The sequence below is a fragment of the Pristis pectinata genome, chromosome 15, assembly GCF_009764475.1.
Source record: "Pristis pectinata isolate sPriPec2 chromosome 15, sPriPec2.1.pri, whole genome shotgun sequence".
NCBI classification, from domain to species: Eukaryota; Metazoa; Chordata; class Chondrichthyes; order Rhinopristiformes; family Pristidae; genus Pristis; species Pristis pectinata.
The window spans coordinates 33852801-33874615 of NC_067419.1; the positions used below are offsets into that span (position 1 = coordinate 33852801).

A 21815-nucleotide genomic window follows, 5' to 3' on the forward strand; every position below is an offset into this window, starting at 1 on the left:
ACTGTTATAATGAGTTTGTTTTTTTTAGGAGAAATCACTGTAATAACTATTAAGTTTGCTTACACCTTTAAGAACTATATACAGTATATCATGTGTCATGACTTTTAATTCATTGTTTTTTCAGCTGTTGGTTGAATGTTTTGTTTGCTCTCAGTCAAAGATGTTTGGAATAGGAACTGTCTGTGCTACTTGCCGTACCAGATAGCAAAATAGAAAAGGAGCTATGAATGCTCCTTTCCTCATCCTCCAAATAAACCAAGTCACTTCTCTGCTCAACATTTCAGATGACATGTGTCTGTCAGTTTCATTGGTCTGGAAATGTTCTCTTAGAACATGTAGATGCTGAAAAATAGAAAATGGTGGAAATACTCAGCAGGTCAGGCAGCATATGTGTAGAGGGAAACAGAATGCACGTTTCATCAGAATTGACGAAAGGTCATCGGCTTGAAATGGTAACACCATTTCTCTTATCTCAGATGCTGACAGGCTTGTTGAGTATTTCCTGCACTTTATGTTTTTATTTCAATATTCCCCTGATGTTTATGACTATTTTACTCATCTTTTAACACATTTCCAAGTTTTGTCACCTGCAAACTGTTAATTATGTCCTATGCACTTTTATTTCATGGTCATGAAAACATGTTAAAAGGATTGTTCTAACATCAAACCAAAATATAGCAAAATATACAAAGCAAGCTTCTCTCACTAGGTAATTTCCCATCGGGTCAGCCGGTGCCCCTTGAATCCCGTGGGCTCTATCAATATTAGAGAAACAAGTGTCCCCCTACAGTCACTTGAGAAGCAATGAAGAGTTGGAAGAAGCTTTTGGAAGCGGAAACACCTTAAACCCAGCAACCGCAATGAACCCTCCAAACAAACTGTTCCTTGCAATTTGCTTAATGCGCCAACACGCGCGCGCGCACGGGAGGCTAAGACGGCGCCGGGCACGCGCGGCCACGGCACGCCCATCCGTGGAAGCGCCGCGTGTGCGCGCTCCCGCGACGTTGCTGCCATGGTGACCGGTTTGTAGTGAGTCCAGGCACTGGAGGTGGGAGCAAGGGGCCGGCTCGCCAGGTAAGGGGGACCTCGGCGGCGGCGGGTCGCTGCCCATTGCCCGAGGCCCCACCCCGGGTTCTGTTGGAGCAGGGTTGTATCTGTTGTTGCATGGTTACTTACTGGGTCGATGTCCAGAGGCCCGGGTCAGCAGCCTGGAGCACCAGTCCAAATCCCACCAGCGCTGCCGGGGAACTTCAACTCAGTTCACCCCACAGACCTGGAAATCTGTAGTAATAGTGACCACTGAACCATTTCTTTTGCTGTGCTCCATGGCAGGGACTTAATTTGCTGCCACGCTCGTATTGTTATGCGACAATTGCGTGTCTGCATGTATCAGTAACCTCATGTTGTTATTTCAAGGGGGAGGGGGACTGAAGATATTGTAAATCTGCAGAACAGAAACTACTGGAAATGCTCGGCAGGTCAGACACCCTATTTGATGGGGTGGAGTGGGCTGCACCCCTATTCGGTTATTGGTAACTGGTTTATTATTATCACATGTACCGAGATACAGTGAAAAACTTTTGTTTGCGTGCCATCCAGACAGATCCAAGTACACTGGGGGAGTACAAAAGGGGGGATAAAAACAAAATACAGAATATAGTGTTACAGTTACAGAGAAAGTGCAGTGCAGGTAGACAAATAATGTGTAAGGGCCATGATGAGGTAGATTGAAAGATAAAGAGTTCATCTTTATAGTATAAGAGGTCCGTTCAAGAGTCTTAGAGGGATAGAAGCTGTGTTCATTTACTTTGTTGTTAGTGGAAGGTTCTCTCTCCTGTGATCTGATGGGATGTTGCAATAACTGGAGGTACCAATGGTGAGGGACACAGAAGAGACATGGAGCCCATCCTCTGATAATTGAGGATGCTGTAGCGGCTGCTACCGCGATGTGAAAGCAAGACACTAGTCGGTGGGCTGCAGAACAAAAACTGATTTATTTTCCTGCCTTGTGCAGGCCTTTTAAGAGGAACGGTTCCCACCCACCAAAAACGGAAATGACGTATGCGCTATGTCATCAAACTTTTCCCGTGTGCGGGTTCTCCCCATTGCTCGGGGAAGACGAAGGCCCAACGCCATCTTGGGCCTCACCACTCCGACGACACGCGACCTGACCGCCGAGCCGGTTCGCTTGCTCAGACAGTGAGTCACTACACAATTCCCCCCCCCCCCCCCAAGAACCAGCAATACGGTCCCCAAGGTTTGCGGGCTGTGCTAGCCGTTGCTTAGGAGGTCGGCCTCTGCGTCGCAGTGTTGGGACCTCGACCAGTTGTTGTAGATCTAAATGGGCTGGTTTGAGGCGGTCCATCGTGAAAACCTCTTCCTTGCCCCCAATGTCCAAAATAGAAGTGGACCCATTATTCCTGATGACCCGGAACAGCCCCTCGTATGGTCGTTGCAACGGTGTCCGGTGTGTGCCCCTGCAAACGAAAATGAACTTATAGTCTCATAGTTCCTTGGGCTCACAGGATGGGGCTTGACCATGCCGCGAAGTGGGAATCGGTGCCAAGCTGCCGAGCCTCTTGCGCAGTCTTTCCAGGACTGCCGTGGGTTGTTCCTCTTGGCCCCGAAGGGCGGGTATGAAATCCCGTGGGACAACCAGGGGCGCACCGTACACGAGTTCAGCTGACGAAGCGCGGAGATCTTCCTTGGGGGCAGTGCATTTGCCGAGCAGGACCCAAGGCAGTTCGTTGACCGAGTTAGGACCTTTCAGGCGGGCCATCAGGGCTGATTTCAGATGGTGGTGGAAACGTTCCACCAACCCGTTTGATTGAGGGTGGTAGGCTGTGGTGGTGTGCAGCTGCGTCCCTAGCATGTTTGCTAATGCAGACCAGAGGCTGGAGGTAAACTGGGTGCCCCTGTCTGAAGTGATGTGGGCCGGAACACCAAAACGTGAGATCCAAGTTGTGAGCAGCGCCCGGGCGCAGGAATCAGTCGTGATGTCAGATAGAGGGGTTGCCTCTGGCCACCTCGTGAACCAGTCCACGATGGTATGGAGGTACCGGGCTCTTCTTGAAACTGGCAGAGGACCAACGAGGTTGATGTGGATGTGGTCGAACCTTCTAAGGGTAGGCTCGAATTGCTGTGGCGGGACCTTGGTGTGTCATTGGATTTTTGATGTCTGGTAGTGCGGACAAGTCCTGGCCCACTCACTGACCTGTTTGCACAGGCCATGCCAGACGAACTTGCTGGCGACCAGTCGGACAGTTGATCTGATGGATGGGTGCGCCGACCTGTGTACTGAGTCGAAAACATGTTTCCACCAGGCTGCAGGAACTATAGGGCAGGGTTGACCTGTTGTGATGTCGCAAAGGAGGGTCTGCTGACCTGGACCGTCTAAGAAATCTTGGAGCTGCAGGCCCGAGACTGCGGTTCTGTAGCTAGGCAGCTTGTCGTCGGCTTGCTGTGCATCAGCCAGGGCTGTATAGTCAAAACCCAGGGACAGGCTGTGGATGGTGGGTCTGGAAAGCGCGTCAGCAACGACATTGTCCTTTCCGGAGACATGTTGGATATCCGTTGTGAATTCGGAAATGTAGGACAAGTGTTGCTGCTGACGAGCTGACCAGGGATCGGAGACCTTGGAGAAGGCGAAGGACAAAGGCTTATGGTCAGTGAAAGCGGTGAAAGGCCTGCCTTCTAAAAAGTACCGGAAATGCCGGACCGCCAGGTACAGCACGAGAAGTTCCCGATCAAAAGCTCTGTATTTCAGTTCAGGTGGTCTGAGGTGCCTGCTGAAAAATGCCAAGGGTTGCCAACGGCCTTCGATTAGTTGTTCCAGTACTCCACCAACCGCGGTGTTGGATGCGTCCACCGTGAGGGCGGTTGGGACGTCTACCCTAGGGTGTACCAGCATCGCGGCATCTGCCAGGGCGTCCTTGGCCTTAATGAAGGCAGCCGCAGCCTCGTTGTTCCAGGCGATGTCCTTGCCCTTGCCAGACATCAGCGAGAACAAAGGGCGCGTGATACGGGCTGCTGCAGGGATGAACCAATGGTAAAAGTTGACCATCCCCAGGAATTCCTGCAGGCCTTTGACCGTGTTGGGATGGGCAAAATGGCGGATAGCGTCTACCTTGGTGGGTAGGGGTCTTGCTCCTTCGCTGGTGACTCTGTAGAGTCAAGTCCGAATTGGCACTTGGCTGGGTTGATAGTGAAGCCGAAATCACGGAGACGGGAGTACAGTTGGTGGAGGTGGGAAAGGTGTTCTTGGTGGTCACAGCTGGCGATTAGTGTGTCATCTAAGTAAATGAACACGAAGTCCAGGTCTCGGCCTACTGCGTCCATCAGCCGCTGGAAAGTCTGCGCGGCGTTCTTAAGGCTGAACGGCATTCGAAGGAATTTGAAGAGGCCGAATGGAGTGATAAGTGCAGTTTTGGGGATGTCGTCAGGGTGGACTGGGATTTGGTGGTATCCCCGGACGAGGTCCACCTTGGAGAAGATGTGGGCCCCGTGTAGGTTGGCCGCAAAGTCCTGGATGTGAGGGATGGGGTAGCGATCCGGGGTGGTGGCGTCATTCAGCCTGCAGTAGTCGTCGCAGGGCCTCCACCCACCAGTGGCTTTGGGGACCATGTGCAGGGGGGAGGCCCAGGGGCTGTCTAACCTGCGAACGATCCCCAGTTCCTCCATGCGGTGGAACTCTTCCTTTGCCAGGCGGAGCTTGTCTGGAGGTAGTTGTCGTGTTTGGGCATGAAGGGGTGGCCCTGTGGTAATGATGTGGTGCTGCACCCCGTGTTTGGGCATCGAATTTGTAAACTGAGGTGCCAAAACCGATGGGAACTCAGCTAGGAGCTTGGTGAACTCATTGCCAGACAGGGAAACGGAGTCCAGGCGCGGGGCTGGTAGGCTGGCTTCTCCCAGGGGGTAGGTTTGGAAAGTTCTGGAGTGCACGAGCTGTTTCCCTCGCAGGTCGACTAATAGGCTGTGGGCCCGAAGGAAATCGGCTCCCAGGAGTGGCCAGGCGACGGCGGCAAGGGTAAAGTTCCAGGTAAAACCGCTGTCGCCGAATTGTAATTGAAGTGTACGGGTACTGAAAGTCCGTATCGTTGTGCCGTTTGCGGCATTGAGTACAGAACCCTTTTGCCTGTTACGAGTGTCACGGCTGGACGGGGGCAAAATACTGACCTCTGCTCCAGTATCGACGAGGAAACGACGCCCGGACTGCTTGTCCCGAATGAATAGGAGGCTGTGTTGGCGGCCAGCCGTTGTAGCCATCAGTGGTGGCTGGCCCTGGTGTTTCCCTGAAACTTGCAGGGTGGGCGGCATCGACGGGCCTCCGTGCCCCACCTCTGATAGTAGAAACACAGCTGGTCGCCAGTGTCGTCGTCTGTGTTTCTGGGCTGTGGTCGCTCGGTTGCTGGGACTGGTTTAGGTAGGCGTTGGGCTTGCGGCCTGGCGATTTGGCTGACGGACAACCCGCTTTCACGTTTGGCCTTCAACAGGACATCTGCCCGGGCAGCTACCTCACGTGGGTTGCTGAAATCGGCGTCGGCCAACAGCAGGTGAATGTCATTGGGTAGTTGTTCGAGGAAGGCCTGTTCGAACATTAGGCAAGGCTTGTGTCCCTCAGCCAAGGCCAACATCTAGTTCATTAGGGCCGATGGGGATTTGTCCCCCAGGCCATCAAGATGAAGCAGGTGGGCGGCGCGCTCATGACGGGAGAAGCCGAAGGTCTTTGAAAGCCGGGTACTTATCCTCCTCCGGAGGAGACTGGATGAAGTCTCCGACCTGGGCAGCTGTCTCCTGGTCCAGAGAGCTGACCACGTGGTAGTACTTTGTGGAGTCGGAGGTGATCTGCCGAAGTTGGAATTGTGCTTCAGCCTGGTCGAACCAGACGCTGGGCCGAAGCATCCAAAAGGTGGGCAGCTTGAGTGCCACTGCATTGGCTGCTGCATTGTCGTCCATTGTGTGGGTCCAAAATCCGTTTGGACCATCGGGGTCACCAATGTAGCGGCTGCTACTGCGATGTGAAAGCAAGACACTAGTCGGTGGGCTGCAGAACAAAAACTGATTTATTTTCCCACCTTGCGCAGGCCTTTTAAGAGGAATGGTTCCCGCCCACCGAAAACGGAAATGACGTATGCGCTACGTCATCAAACTTTTCCCGCGCGTGGGTTCTCCCCGTTGCTCGGGGAAGCCAAAGGCCCAACGCCATCTTGGGCCTTGCCGCTCCGACGACGCGTGACCCGACTGCCGAGCCTGTTCGCTTGCTTGGACGGTGAGTCGCTACAATGCAGACACATGTGGATGTTTAATTTGCTGCTGCAAAGATGATCCAGTTTAAATTCTTGCCCACACACCTGCCAGTGTGTGATTGCAGGCACACAGCACCACGGTCACCACATGATTTCCCTCTGCAATGACCTAACAAGCTAAATGGAGACACAAGAGACTGCATATGCTGGAATCTGAAGCAAGAAACAAACTGCTGGGGGAACTTGGCAGGTCAGGCAGTGCCTGATAAGGGAAATGGACCGTCAACGTTTGGAGTTGAAACCCTTCAGCTGAACTGATGGTGTAAAGGGAAGATAGCCAATATAAAGAGGTGAGGTGGTGGGTGAGATTCTGGCTATCTCAGTCCCAGTGGAGGATTCTCGACCCCAAACATTGGCTAACCCCTTGCCTCCACGGTTGCTGCCTGAGTTCCTCCAGCAGTTCCTTTCTTGCAAAGAACAAGCTACATAGTTTCAGGGCAGATAAGAATGAACGTGACTGTTAGCTTGCTCCCTCTGGATCTGTATTCATTGAAGTTGAGTCTGTACTCCTTGGAGTTTAGAAGAATATGGGGTGTGTTACTCAAATGTATATAAAATTCAAAGCTGGCTTGACGAGGTAAATGTTGAAATCTTTTCACTGGTAGGGGAGTAACGAACAAGGGGACATAACTGTAAAATAAGAGGCTGACCATTTAGAAATGAAATGTGTAGAAATTTCTTCTCTCACAGGGTAGTAAATCTTTGGGATTCTCTTTCCCCCAAGGATGGTGGATGCCAGATCATTAGGTATATTTAAGGTGGAGATAGATAAATATTTGAAAGATTGAGAGTTATGGGGAATTGGCACAGAAAAGAACTTAAGGCCAGCATAGATCAGCTGTAATCATACTGAATGGTGGGACAGGCTTGAGGGGCCTGGTGACCTACTCCTATTTTCCCACATTCTTGTGAAAGAATAAAAAGTTAATGCATTTTATTAATGATGTCTTTTCTCCCTGTGGTATATCACTCGGCAAATCCAAGAAATACTTATGACCATTTCTGAGGACTTTAGTTTTTACTGCCAGGAATGTTAGGGGTGGGGAGTGTTGGGGGAGGTCGTGGTGGATGAATTTCTCAAAAGTATGAACTCTGCCAAAATATAACTATAAATCTGTACTAATATTACTTCCTGTAGCAATCATTTGCTAAATTTATAGTAATTAGATTGCACTTATTAGTTGTTTGGCAAGGGTTGTCAGCACTTTTGGATTAAATAAACACTGGAAATGCTGTAGTCTGACACAAGAGATGTCTCTTGTGCTAGTTATTGGAGCAAAAAGAGAAAAACTTTTTGTCTGAATTATACCTCTGTTCACATTTCTTTCCAGTAATCTCATCAACTTTTTAGGACCCTTAAGTGCTTCATTGCAACATGAGCAATTGCAGAAGTAGGCCATCAGGACTCCTGTGCCTGCCCATCCCTTCATTACCAACCTTTTACCTCAGGACCACCCTCCTCTACTAACCCCAAATCCCTTGGTTCCCTAAACCCAATGACTAAACCTCTACGCTATTCTTGGGTAGAAATTTCCAAAGTTTAACCACCATGTGGGTAAAGAAATTTCTTGTTATCTCAATCATGAATGATTGATCCCTTATTTTAGACATCCCAGCCAGGGGAAATATCATCCCTACATTTGCTCAATCAAGCCTCGTAAGAAGATTTAAATCAGATTGCCTCTCCTTTTTGCAGCTCCGGAGAGTATATGCTTAATCTTTAATTGTAAGGCTGTATATCATCTATGAATTCAGTCTGGTGAACTTTTATTGCACTATCACTAGTATATCCTTCTTGGGCTTGAAACAAGACTGTACACAATATTCCGGGTGCAGTCACACCAGTGCCTCAAACCCTCCAATCGAGGATTTGCCTTCCTACTTACTCGCTATACCTGCATGTTAACTTTTAATGTTTCATGTACATGGACACCCAGGTAGACCTGAATACCAATGCAGTGACCCAGGTTCAATTCCGGCCACTGTCTGTAAGGAATTCGTACATTCTCCCCGTGTCTGCATGGGTTTCCTTCGGGTGTTCCAGTTTCCTCCCACATTCCAAAAGGCGTACAGGTTAGGAGCTGTGGGCCTGCTATGTTGGCACCGGAAGTATGGCGACACTTGCGGGCTGCGCCCAGAACATTCTCCGCGAAAGATGCATTTCACTGTGTGTTTCGATATACGTGTGACTAATAAAGATATCTTATTCAACTGCTCACCATTTAGAAAATACTCTCCTTTTTTATTTTTCCTTTGAAAGTCATTAATGTTCCATTTGCAATGTTGTCATCCATTAACTTAGGGTTTCATCCTCTTTCATCTGATCACATCCTCTCTGCATGCTCCTCACAACTTGCATTGCTACCCTTTTTTGTTCCATTAATGAACTTAGATGAGGCGGACAAAGTGTAATATCTAAATCATTGATAAGATTCCCAGCACTGAGCCATGTGGTACTTCACTAGTTACAGCTTCCCAAGCTGTAAATGACTAATTTACTCTTATCTATTTTCTGTCCATTAACAAGTCTTCATAGTCATTCTATTTTAAAACTAAGTTTCTTTTCAGCTTTCAGTGTCTGGAAAAAATCCACAGGATATATATGTGAATCTTTATGTGGGTAACAAACTTTCTTTTGCTGTGGGGGAATAAAAACTGCTCTTGCTAGGAAGATATGCCCGGGTTACAGCGCCGGTGACCGGGGTTCAAATCCGGCCATTGTCTGTAAGGAGTTTGTACGTTCTCCCCATGTCTGCGTGGGTTTCCTCCGGGTGCTCCGGTTTCCTCCCACGTTCCAAAGGCGTACAGATTAGGAAGCTGTGGGCATGCTATGTTGGCGCTGGAAGCGTGGCGACACTTGCGGGCTGCCCCCAGAACACTACGCAAAAGGATGTATTTCACTGTGTGTTTTGATGTACGTGTGACTAATAAAGGTGTCTTATCTTATGCCAAGGTTTTCTGTGAATTTCTGTGTGGTGATGTTATACCTTGTGGTCATTTTCTTAAATAAAAATTAAGTAAAAAATGCTATAAAATTACACAGTTGATGTTCAGATACTGAGATGCATGATTTTAATAGGAAATAATGGATGAAGACAAACTGCTGGAAGAAGCCATTGAGGCTGAATTAAGCAAAATCCAGATTTCTCCATCAGAAATAGTGGAATCCGAGGAGGAAGAATTGGAGGAGGATATTCTCATTGAATCAGATCCTGTGAGCTCTTAAATTTGTTATAAAATTGCACTTAAATATATTGAAAACATTTGATCTACTTCATAATATGCTAAGTAATTATGATCTGAAACTATTGAATGCAAGTATGACCTTGAGATTCTGGTGACTTGTCATTTCGATATTTGCCTACTCAGAACTCTCTGTTTTTAACCTCCTATTTGATTTAAGAAGGTCGAGGAACAATACATCATCTTTGCATTCATTACTTTACAGCCTTCTGGCCCAGATGTGTAAGCTTTTTGCTCTTTCTTTAGATTAAAGTAATTTTGTTAATTTCCTTCTTTGTGATAGATTTAATAACACATCTCTAATGAGACACTGGCGTAAGAGGTTTGTTATGTTACTCCGTTCATAACAGATCAGAGTTATTTTGGCTCCAGTGGAAATGAGAAGCATTAGATATTTAATAGGTGGTTAGCTGATTGTGTGTTATTTTTGCCCATAGTCAAAAATCATTCTTGTAAAATGAAAATTATGGCTTGACAAAGATCGGTTATAAGTTAGTGGTTATGCAAATGCAATCTTGATCAATTGAAAAAGAAGTAAAACCAGTCAAGCATAATTCAGTTGTTTTAAATAAAACACTTCTATTTTTGCAATCAAACATATTCCTGCAGGAGCTTAATGTTGTGCAGCTCCTTGGATTCGTCCTTGTAGTCTCCCAAGTAGTGAATTGCTAAATCTCTTTTGCAAGGTGAGTGAAAGGAAAGCCTGTTCATTATATTTTTTTACTGGCAATTTGTTTAAGTTGCATAAAGTGGCCCAGGGATAGGTCAGCTGACTACAATCACAGTCAGTGTGTGCATGTGAGGAGACCTGAAAGATATATAGACTCTTTTATAAGGAATGAGATGAAAGTAAGTGTTTAACTACATCCTGACCAGATCAATCAGTAAATAGTGGATGACTTGAACAAAGCTGGAATAAATAGTTAATAATTCTCATATTTTGTAATGTTTTTAATTGCTGAATTTGATGGTACAAATTGGATTCAGGGTTTTAACAAGAAATTTTAGATATGGTTTAATGTATTGGGGGATTTAATTGCTCTTATATTGAAAAATTGATTATCCTGCTGAACTGTTTAATATTTTGTAGATGCAAATAATTAAATTTGATATTGGGAGTTATTCCTGTTTTAGGATGCAGATGACTTGCCCACATCTGTCATTTACTACTTGGAACAAATGAAACAAAGAGGAGAAGCTATGGAAAAGCTGATTCTCCAGGATTTAGAGCAGCTCGAGCGTAAGTACATTTATATGAGCTTGTCAGATCTGCTCCCATGCATTTCCACTACTCTGTAGTTTGAAAACAGAATGATTCAGTTATGGAAGTTTTTTTCTTTTTAAAAAAAATAGTATTCTTCCAAGGACACTGTCAGAATTGCTGGTATTACAGTTTTTGAAGAGTAAGAATAGATGTTGGAAACATTATCCTGGAAATTGAAGTACACTCTAAAACTGTGTAGTGCATGAGTAGCTTCTATGGTCACGGGGCTGTCATGCTAAATTCAATAACGAAAGGGAATGAGGGCCGATGATTGGGGGCTTGATTAGGGTCAGGGTGTGAAGGTGTGTAGGAGGCCTAATGAGGACCTGGAGAGAGGTTGGTTGGTACCTTTTTAATAGAGATGTGGGGGAGGGAGGTTTCAGATGGAAAATGGGGTGAATTGTCGATCAAAGTCTGGGTTGGGCTATTGTGAAGTTCAGGGATTTTCAGTAAGGACGTTAGATCAAAGGGTAATTGAAGGGTTGGGGGCAAGATACTATTTGTGGATTGGGACTGGAGCCAATTAGTGAATCAGTACAAGGGGTGATTGGTGAATCAGGGCTTGAGGGAGTCAAAGTCTGGGAGGGTTGGGGGCTGGGTCATTTCGAGGTGAGATCAGTGGTGGAGAGATGAGGATCAATGCTGAGGTGGAGGGACCCAAAAGATAAAGAATAAAGAATGAGATGTAAAATAGTGTGGTCCCATTTTGAAATAGCATGAATGTATGGTTATCGTAGGAAGGACTATTGAGGGCCACTCCCAGGATGTTGTGGATTAATGTCCCAACTTGATGCAGGAATTGTTCTGTATTTGCAAGGTACAATGCACACGAGAAAATAAATAACACTATTTCACTCCAGGAAAAGTCCATTTGCAATTGTGATGTGCTGAAATAAAGAGTGTTATATAATCAAATTTCTAAGGCATTCTGTTAAATTTCACAGTGTGTTACGCTATCTGCTTTGAAATTTGACTCATTATGTAGAGGAATGAACAACTTAAAAAAAAACATCACTCTTTTCAAATACTCAAATTTTACATTCTCAGTAGAAGAAAAAAATTGAAACATTAAATTTTTTTTGCTTCACTTAAAAGATTCTTTAAGTTGTCCATGCTTTATTGCTTGTACTTCGTAGTATTTGGGTAAAATCAAAAGAATGAACATTTTTGTATTTCAAAAGCTTTCAAGAACTATATAGGTAGAAATGAACAACTTGTAAGATTTTTTTCTTTCAATAAGAACATTTTATTTATCAAGCTTCAAGGCTGTTCAAGGATGACTTGAAGATTACTGCATTGTAATTATTTTTCCTCACAGTTGTTTAAGCTTTTTCCTAATAGCTGCAAGGTTGGAAACATTCTGGATTCCTGCTCATTTATAGTCAATGGATAGAAAATCGTATGGAAAAAAAATTCTATAAATGTATGAAGTTTCCAATTAAAATGTAAGTTTTCAGTTTTCAGAAGTGAGTTGGACATTTTTCTTGATTTCTTATGTTCTGCTTTGATGCTGAACTACAAAAGAGTTATTTATTAACTGAGCATTATCTATTATTTTTGAATAGTTTATTAGCCAATTTTGTGATATTAAGGTTTATTTAAGTTATATTTAAACTTAAATCAAACTCGTGTCTTTCAGGTTTGATTAAAATACTGGTCTGTAAAGGCTATAGGAATGCACTAGGCATTTGAGTTTGATAGTTGCATTTTGTAAATAATTGATGTAATAATAAAGCACCTTCTTTACCTATAATCACTATTCACTACACAGGCCCTATAAAGTTCTACTGAGTTCACTATTTTACATCTCAAAAATCTATATTTCCATTGGTCATTTCCATTTTGTTTTAAATAATGCATTTTAATGCAATTAATTGCTTGTACTTAGGGTGATTTTTATGTTTTGGCAGATGTTGATAATCCTGTTCAGAATTGTCCTGGATCAGAAATGTTGATAGAGTTGGCTTCTGAATTTGGAGACGATCATTTAAACTTGAAGGAGAGGGTAATTCCAATTTTGCTTGCATATTTAGGAAAATCTCCAGACATAAACTTGATTTTGATGTTTGAGAATAAGTGAGGTAGAAGCATTGTATGATTTTAAAATTGAAAGTTATCATATCAATCTGTGTTTTTCAGCAATGAAAGCAGGGATTTAAATTGTTTCAGAGTAGAAAGGAAAAGGTCTTCTGTTTAGGTTAACAAGTAAACTGCTTTGACTTTATGGTAATTATTATTGATAAGACAGAACTCTCCAACCATTTGTCACCAGTTGCAGCAATTTAATCTTGGGCAGCACTCTTTAAAAAAAAATGCAAGAGGGTCTCTACCAAACCACCTGTCTGTTATAAGTTACACTTGATTTTTAGATGTTCAGTCCACTCCTGTCAATTTCATGCCTCTATTGAAGCTGATTGTTCTGTAATGTTTTACAAGTTGTTATAACTGCCTCTTGAATTGCTGTAGTTGGAAAATTTGCTTATTGTTTATTAAACAGCATTTGTTCTGTAAGTATTCAAATACTGCTGCACAGGTGAGTTTTGGTTGAATGTTTTCATTGTTTCCAAAAGCTAAAAATGAATTGACAGCAGTGAAAGAACTAATAGTAATCATATTTATCACACTGACTTCCAGTGGAACAAATGGTGTGTATTAATAGGTCACCAGACCCGTGTCAGAAATTGATGTGGAAATTCTTTTGTACAACACTAAGGTGGCTACTTTGCCAACTGGACAAAAAGAATGGCTGTTTTAATGTATGTTTTACATACTTTTCTCACTCTGTCTTCAGTAGAAATATAAATCAGTACATTCTGAGGGTAATGTTCTTTTTAATGTGGAGAGTTATTTTCAATTGTGAAGATTTAAGTATGAGTTTTTAACTTTTCACAGTTTAATTTCTGTATGAAAACTAATATAACTAATAAATGTGATTAAAATCTGGCTCCAAGCCCAAAAAAATCAATCTGCATTCTAGTCATCACTTACGTTCAAGCTCTACTGTCTTGAATGACTTTTGTTTGTGGTTAGGCTACTGAACGGAAGGCCATGAATGAATGCAGTGTTCTGTTCTGCCTTTTAGTTAACCAGAATTGTTATTAGTATTGGCTGTGGAAAAAAAAGTCTATCCTCCCTTCAAAACTAAAGGAGGAAACGTAGTGGCTGTGAACTATGTTTGGCATAACAAAATTAACTGGAGAATGATCGAACAATAAATGACGTTTAGTGCTTTGAGCACTGTTTTGGCTTCCACTGATTTTTAACATTAATGAAATACTATGTTCAAATAGAATCAAAGTGGCTATTAACTCTAGCAGTATCTCAGATAACAGTACCTCATTTTCTGTCTGGGGTTGTTGCAGTCCTTGGAACTTAAGATAATCAACTCTTTTTTTTACAGTTTATTTCTTTATTTTTTTCTCCTCTGTCATTGACTGCCAGTGTTTGGAGCAGTTGTTACCTTGACGACTTTGGTCTACACCCTATCACAGACATTCTCCCTTCTCTCTCCTTCCCTCCCCCTCTCTGCAACTCACAACTTGCTTGTTCTCTTTTCCTGTTCTGATGAAGGGTTGTCTTTTCTTCCCACGGTTGATGTTTAATAGAGGATGGCAGTTTAGGTCAGTAAGTCAGTAGGATAGGTGGGTCTGGCAAGCACCCTGAATTTTGATGGATGGGACAGGATGGCAGTCGCGCTGGGATAGTGGTCCTGAAGGATAATTGGCAAAGTAGCCACCTTGATGGGAACCGGCCTCAGCTGGGTTCCCAAGTCCGGCCTGGGATTTGTTCAGGAATGGCCCCTTAAAATAATGCAGAAGAAGGCTTCATAGATTTTGTACGTGTATGCTCTCGCTTAAGTGGACTGAGAACAGCATTGGCAATGCATGTTCTATTGAAGATCCTGATAATGGTTGCTGACCATACATTGTGTATTGTTGGTTCCCACTCTCCATATTTGGGATCAGGTTCAAAGAAGGCTGCGAACAAAAAAATGATGGAACTCCCACGATGCACCTAATTTTCAACCATAATTTGGTTGCATAGTTTGCAAGGTTGAATTAAATTTCTAGTCAATGTTCATTCCTGAAAATGATGATTTGATGGCAATGATGTCATTAAGTGAAGTATTTGTTCAAGATCATCCTCCTGGAGATATCCTCTCCTGGTATTTGTGTGGCAAAGTTCTTATTTGCCACTTTTCTGCCAGGTGTGTATGCTGTATAAAACATGGCACCACAGAATCCATTTTCTAGGCAAACATGTTATATATGAGATGCTAGTTTAGGAATATGTTGTAGACAAAAGAAAATAATAGAAGCAGATGAATAGGTGTCCTAGTGATGAGGAATTTTATGTGCTGTTTCTGCTGTTAAAGATGACAACTGAAGATAAAATTGGAAATACAGAGAAAATATATTTAAGAAGAGGTTTGGTACTGCTGAAAATAAGACAGGGATTAAGTTGTGTCTCCGGGATTGTTGTGTGAAATTTTGGTGGTGGGACAGGAATCAACTAAAGTGGGACAATCTCAAGTAAAATCTCCTGCTATTCCCCCCAGTACAATCAGGGAATAGCAGGGGGTTTTAGTTGAGATTGGATTATACTACAAAAAATATTTGTATGTTAAGATCTGCTGCATAGTTTGAATTAATATTGTACTTCATGGTATGACAACAAACTAGACATTAAAAAATACAACTTTTAATTTGTTTCTTTAGATATTAGCCCAAATAGAGGAAGAGGAGGAAGAACAAAGTAAAGATATAGAACCTCAGCAGAACATAAACTCTGATTTTCAAATGGAGACAGCTGATCAGCCTCGAGAGGATGAGGGAATTTCCGGTAAATACCTATTTTTTTGGCTTTATACTTAGAAATATTGATTTATTATTACTCAAGTGGGCAACTAAACAATATATGAAGGTAAACATTAATGAAGAACCTTCCATGGAGTAATTTTGCAGGTATATTAAGATATATATTTTTACTGTTCATTTGAATATAGTCTGAAAGAACAGTAGTAGATACAACTCTCAAATACCGTACACTTGTACAACATAAGTGGTAAGTGATAAAAAGAGAAAGAAACACTTGCATTTATATAGTAGTTTTCAAGCATAAGGATTTTTCAAAGCACTTTGCAACCATGTTCTAATGCATGAAATTAAGTAATAATTATAAAAGAAGGGTGACGCAGTAGCGCAGCTGGAGGAGCCGCCGCCTCACAGTGCCAGAGACCCAGGTTCAGTCCTGACCTTGGGTGCTGTCAGTGTGGAGTTCTCCCTGTGCCTGCATGGGTTTTCTCCGGGTTCTCTGGTTTCCTCACACATCCTGAAGATGTGCTGGTTGGTAGATTAATTGGCCATTGTAAATTGTCCCTAGTGATAGAATCTGGGAGGTGTGTGGGGAGAGTTAATGAGAAATTAGGGAGAATAAAACAAAAATGGGATTAATATAGGATTGTTGAAACAAAGGACTGCAGATGCTGGAATCTAGATGGAAAAACATGATGATGCTGGAGGAACTCAGCAAGTCAGCCAGCATCCATGGAGAAAAGCAGGCGGTCAACGTTTCAGGTCAGGACCCTTCTTCAGGACTGAAGATAGGAAAAGGGGAAACCCAATGTAGTGGAGGGAAAAGCAGAGCAGTGATAGGTGGACAGAAGAGGGGAGGAGGGGTGGGCAAAAGGTGGTGAGAGATAGTGATAGGCAGGTGTGGGGGAGGAGGGGAGAGCAGATCTACTGGGTGATGGGTCAAAGGTAAGGAGAGAGAGGGAAAAAAAGTCAAAAAAAAAGAGGCTAGGAATGGGAAGAAGAGAAGAAGCATGATATTGGGGCAGGGGGGGCGGGGGGAGCGCGGCGGGTGGGTAGTACCTAAAGCTGCTAATATAGGATTAGTGTAAATGGATGATTGTTGGCCGGCATGGACTCTGTGGGTCGAAAGGCCTGTTTCTGTGCAGTATCTCTATGATTCTATGACTTTTTTTCATTCCTTTTTTTCCTGTCCATTTATAGATTTTATCCAACAACTTGTTGGTCATTATATGTTACTTTTGCACCATTCTTGCCCCTATCTCCATAAGCATAGTATTGTCTGAACATGTCAGCGCTTCTAATTGAAGTTTTAACTTTTATTTACATTAATGAATTGCAATCAATGTGGTTCTTAGCTCAAAACCTTATGGTTTGCCATTTGTTACTCCACCCCAACACTGACCATCTTCACCATTACTAACCAGGAACAACTGCTTACATTCTTTAGTAAGTATTTTCAGGTTTTGTGAGCTTTGTGTTGAATTTAGACTGTCGTCTCGTGTGCAAAACTTTGAGAGAGGTTTTCTTTAAATCCAAATGTAGAAGAGACCTAGCTCAATACTTTGTAAAAGGAGAGATGATTGGGGTCAGAAGATATGACATTATCACAGAGACAGAGGGCATTAATATAATTATGCTTTCTTTATTGCCCTACCAAGAGAATTTTATCAGTTTTTAAAATCTTTTTCCAGCTTTTAAAAAAACATTTTTTTTACATTGGGATTCAGTTCTCTTGTGACAAGAGTTTCTCACCTTATCCTCCAGATTTATTTCTTGATTCCTATTTACGAAGCTCATTATCTTTTCTTCATGAGCTGATAAGAATCTACATTCAAAATGTTGGCCCATTATTTTTGCTTACACCTAGGTCTGCAATTTCTTTTATGGATTTCTTGCATTTGCAATATTTTCTTACTAGTTTAAAAAAAAGTTCCATTGAGAAGTTGGTGGGAATGCGAGACAGATTGACTGAGACTTTTATTAACTGAATGTGTCAATTGATGATGTGAAAGTAAACATTCACTGGTAACATCATAGTAATCAAATTACTCTGTCATACTGGAATCGTGGCCTCGAGAATTGACTGTAGATTAGATGAGTTTGCAGTTTAAAGTAAAATTGAGAAGGAAAGCACTCAAAGTAGACAGACATACTTTTGTTTTATTTTCTTCAGATAATGAAGATGTTATAACTTTCAAATGTAAAGAAGTGGAGGAGCGTTGCTGGCTGACACTGCAGCAATGGGAGCTCGAAGAAAAAAGACGACAGAAAACCAAGCTGGCAGAGCTCATGGAATGGAGGGAAAAAGAGAAGAAACAAGTAGAGGAGGAAGTGGAGAGAGCTAAGAGTAGGCAGCAGCAATTTGAAGAAAAACTAGAGAAACTGACAGAAGAGAGGCAGGTAAGAATTATCAGAGCAAAAAAACTGCAGATGCTGGAAATAGGAAACAAAAACAGAAAATGTCTACACACATGGAAGGTTAGGCAGCATCTCTGGAGAGTAAACCAGTAGTGTTGATAGTGAGGAGGATAGTTGAAGGCCCCAGAATGATTTTGATCATTTGGTGGTCAGAGCAATAGCAGATGAAATTTATTTCTGGTAGGTGTGAGGTGAGGTACTTGGGGCGGCGGGGGGTGGTGGGGCGCGGAGGGGGGAGGTGGACTAATAAGGATAGAACATACACAGTGATTGGTAGGGCCTTAGGGAGTATTGATGAACAGAGGGACCTCAGTGTACAAGTTCATGGTTCCCAGAAGGTGGCAGCACAGATAAATAAGGTGGTGAAGATGGCGTATGGGATTCTTGTCTTCATGAGCCGGTGTATAGAATATAAGACCAAGAAGGTTATGGTGCAACTTTATAAAACATTAGTTAGGCCATAACTGGAGTTCTTTGTACAGTTCTGGTCTTCACGCCACAGGGAGGACATGACTGCATTGGAGAGGGTGCAGGGGAGATTCACTGGGATGTTGCCTGGGATGGAGCACTTCAGTTATGAGGAGAAATTGTAGAGACTGGGTTTGTTTTCCTTAGTCGGGAGGAGGCTGAGAGGGGACCTGATACAAGTATACAAAATTGAGAGGTATAGAAAAGAGAGATAGTAGAAAGATAGAAAGGGTACAGGGTTTAAAGGGGATTGGAGGAACAAATTTTTCCAGAGGGTTGTTGGAATCTGGAACACACTGCCTGACTGGATGGTGGAGGTGGTACTCTCACAACCTTTAAGAAGTATCTAAATGAGTACTTGAATTGCCATTGTGTAGAAGGCTATGGACCAAATGCTAGTAAATGGGAATAGTATAGATAGGTACTTGATGCTCAGCATAGTGAGCTGAAGGGCCTGTTTTGTGATGTATGATTCTATTGTAAGAGGAATTGAAGGCAAAAGTAGGGAGGTTGTGCTTCAGTTATGTAGGGCATTGGTAAGTAGTCTTCCTATTTAAGGAATAAACTTACTGCACTGGAAACAGTTTAGGGCAAGTTTACTGGACTAATATCCGGAATGGTGGGTGGTCTTGCAAGGGAAGATTGACAAGATCACAAAACAAGGGAGCAGAAGTAGGCCATTCAGCCCATCGAGTCTGCTCCAAAGAAAAGGGAAAAAAGAAAAAGAAATGAGAAATTGGGGGGGGGGGGGCAAAAAAAACTATTCTAACCCCAATTTCCAGCCTTATCCCCATATCCCTTGATACCCCGACTAATTAGATATCTATCTATCTATCTCTTCCTTAAATGCCTCCAATGATCTGGCCTCCACTGCTGTACATGGCAAGAAATTCCACAAATTCACCACCCTCTGGCTAAATAAATTTCTCCTCATCTCTGTTTTAAACCTGTACCCTCTAATTCTAAGATTGTGCCCTCTGGTCCTGGACTCACCCACCAAAGGAAACAGCTTGGCCACATCTACTCTGTCCAGTCCTTTCAACATTTTAAATGTTTCTATGAGGTCCCCTCTCATCCTTCTGTACTCCAGTGAGTACAGTCCAAGAGCCGACAAACGCTCATCATACGTAAGCCCTTTCATTCCGGGAATCATCCTCGTAAATCTCTGAACCTTCTCCAACATCAGCACATCCTTCCTAAGATATGGGGCCCAAAACTGTACACAGTATTCCAAATGAGGCCTCACTAGTGCCCTGTAGAGCCTCATCAACACTTCCTTATTTTTATACACTATACCTCTCGAAATGAATGCCAACATAGCATTCGCTTTCTTTACCACCAATCCAACCTTGTGGTTAGCCTTTAAGGTATCCTGCATGCTTGTCAGCTAGGTTATCATCTGCAGGAATTTAAAAGGGTGAAAGAGAACTTGATTGAAACATATAAGATCTTGCGGGTCTTGACGGTGGTTGTGGAGATGATGTTCCCTTTTGTGGGAAATTAAGAATGATGGGTGATTATTTAAAAAATTAAGGCAGAGATGAAGTGAAATCTTTTATCAGGGTGGAGAGTGTTTGAAACTCTTCTTCAAATGGTGGTGGATATTGAGCCTTTAAACATTTTCATGGTAGAGGCAGATTGATACTTGATAAACAAGTGGGTGAAAAGCTACCCTGGGTAGATTGGAATGTGGAATTGAGGTTACAATCACATCAGCCATGATTTTATAAATGTCTTGCTCCTGATTCGTATGATCATATGTATGTAGGTAAAAAGACAGGTGTTGCATGGAAAAGTGCTGTGCGAAGGGGAGTGATTGAAGGAGATGGAAGATCAAATTGGGCAATTACAGAGGGAACAGACCCTTCGGAATGCTGAAAAGGGAGGATGTGGGAGGAAAAGATGTGAGTGGTGGTGGAATCCCATTGAAGGTGGCAAAAATTATGGAAAATAATCTGTTGAATGTGGACGCTAGTGAGATGGAAGGTGAAGACAAGGGGACCTCTCCTTGTACTAGCTGAAAAAGAGAGGATTAGAGCAGAAGAGTGAAAAATAGAGCTTGACGGTAAATTCCTGGTTAAGGAAAAGAGGTTAACTCATGGTTAAGAAAAAAAACAAGGCAACTCAAAGGTACCATTGTGTGAAATCTTGTCATCAGAAAAGACATGTCAGAGAAACTGGGAGAATGGAATGGAGAAATAGTGTTAACATTTCAGATCAATTCCCCTTCATTCATTGGAGGGGGGAAATTCTCCCAGTGTTTCTCCAAGAATTGAATTGGCCACGGGCTGAAGCCCCAACCTGAGATGGCCTTGGACGGGCAGCTATGAAGCTATTTTTAAATGATTCTGATGAAGGTTTTGTCATTTTGCTGCATTTATCCATCCTTGATATCCCAAGAAGTGAAATAAATGGGCTGAAGTTTGGCTTCTGTGATGTAATCTAAGGAGGATGTAAAATCATTTATATTCTTGGTATTTCCAGCTGAAGTTCGTTGCAAGAGCCTTTTCTTTAGTACTATAAAAGTACAATAGTAATATTACATAATTGTGTTATGTAATCTACCATCTGCCTAACATGTAATACATTACAATTTTGTGTACATTACGCAGCAACAGCAGACTAAGCTAGAAGAGAAAATCAGACAAGACCAGGAGGCTTTGGAAAAGGAGTTGAAGCATCATGAGGTGAGGAATGTTCGTAATCTTTGTAAATAAGAAGGAAACAAATACAGTTAATTTTGTTTTTTGTATCATGATTTCAATTTAAATGCAGTGAAGAATCTCAACAAGCTACATTACAGCCCCACGTTACGGGGGGTTGGGTTCCTAGAAAACTGTATGTACCATGGTTTTTCCATAAGGGGAACCCTTGACAAAATGTGTTGTTTGTTTTGTATTTTGTTTATTTAGTAATTTATTTTTTCATATAAATTCCATCAGAGTGACTTTTTATTTTGTATCTTAAATTTTTGGTAGTGATTTGTGAATTCCGTAAGGGCAAATTTCCATTAAACAAACTACCATAAACTGGGGGTGCTAGTGTTAAGTGTACCAAATTTTTCAGAAACCATCCATGGTGATTTCAATTTCCATCATAACTTATTTTGTTCCCCAAACTCTATTGCCTTCCTGTCCCTCTGTCTTTGCAAGGTACCACTCCATCACTAACCTATCTTTCCTCTTCAGCCTCGTGGAATTTATTGTCCCCTCCCAAATTTGCGCCCGACTTTTCTTGTAGCTCCATATCTGAAACCCTCAAAACAGGTTTCTACCCTGTGACACCATTGAACTGGCATTTAGC

General features: G+C 42.8%; 1 protein-coding gene across 1 annotated transcript in view; it reads left to right on the top strand.

Moving 5' to 3' along the window:
* Positions 1-985: 985 nt before the first annotated feature.
* Positions 986-21815, top strand: part of lrriq1 (leucine-rich repeats and IQ motif containing 1) — a 140969-nt gene continuing 120139 nt past the window's right edge. Inside the window, exons 1-7 of the mRNA XM_052030327.1 lie at positions 986-1074; positions 9385-9519; positions 10683-10788; positions 12723-12817; positions 15531-15654; positions 17800-18026; positions 21125-21199. Coding sequence (XP_051886287.1) covers positions 9391-9519; positions 10683-10788; positions 12723-12817; positions 15531-15654; positions 17800-18026; positions 21125-21199 — 756 coding nt within the window. The 5' untranslated portion in view covers positions 986-1074; positions 9385-9390. The remainder of the gene's footprint in view (positions 1075-9384; positions 9520-10682; positions 10789-12722; positions 12818-15530; positions 15655-17799; positions 18027-21124; positions 21200-21815) is intronic.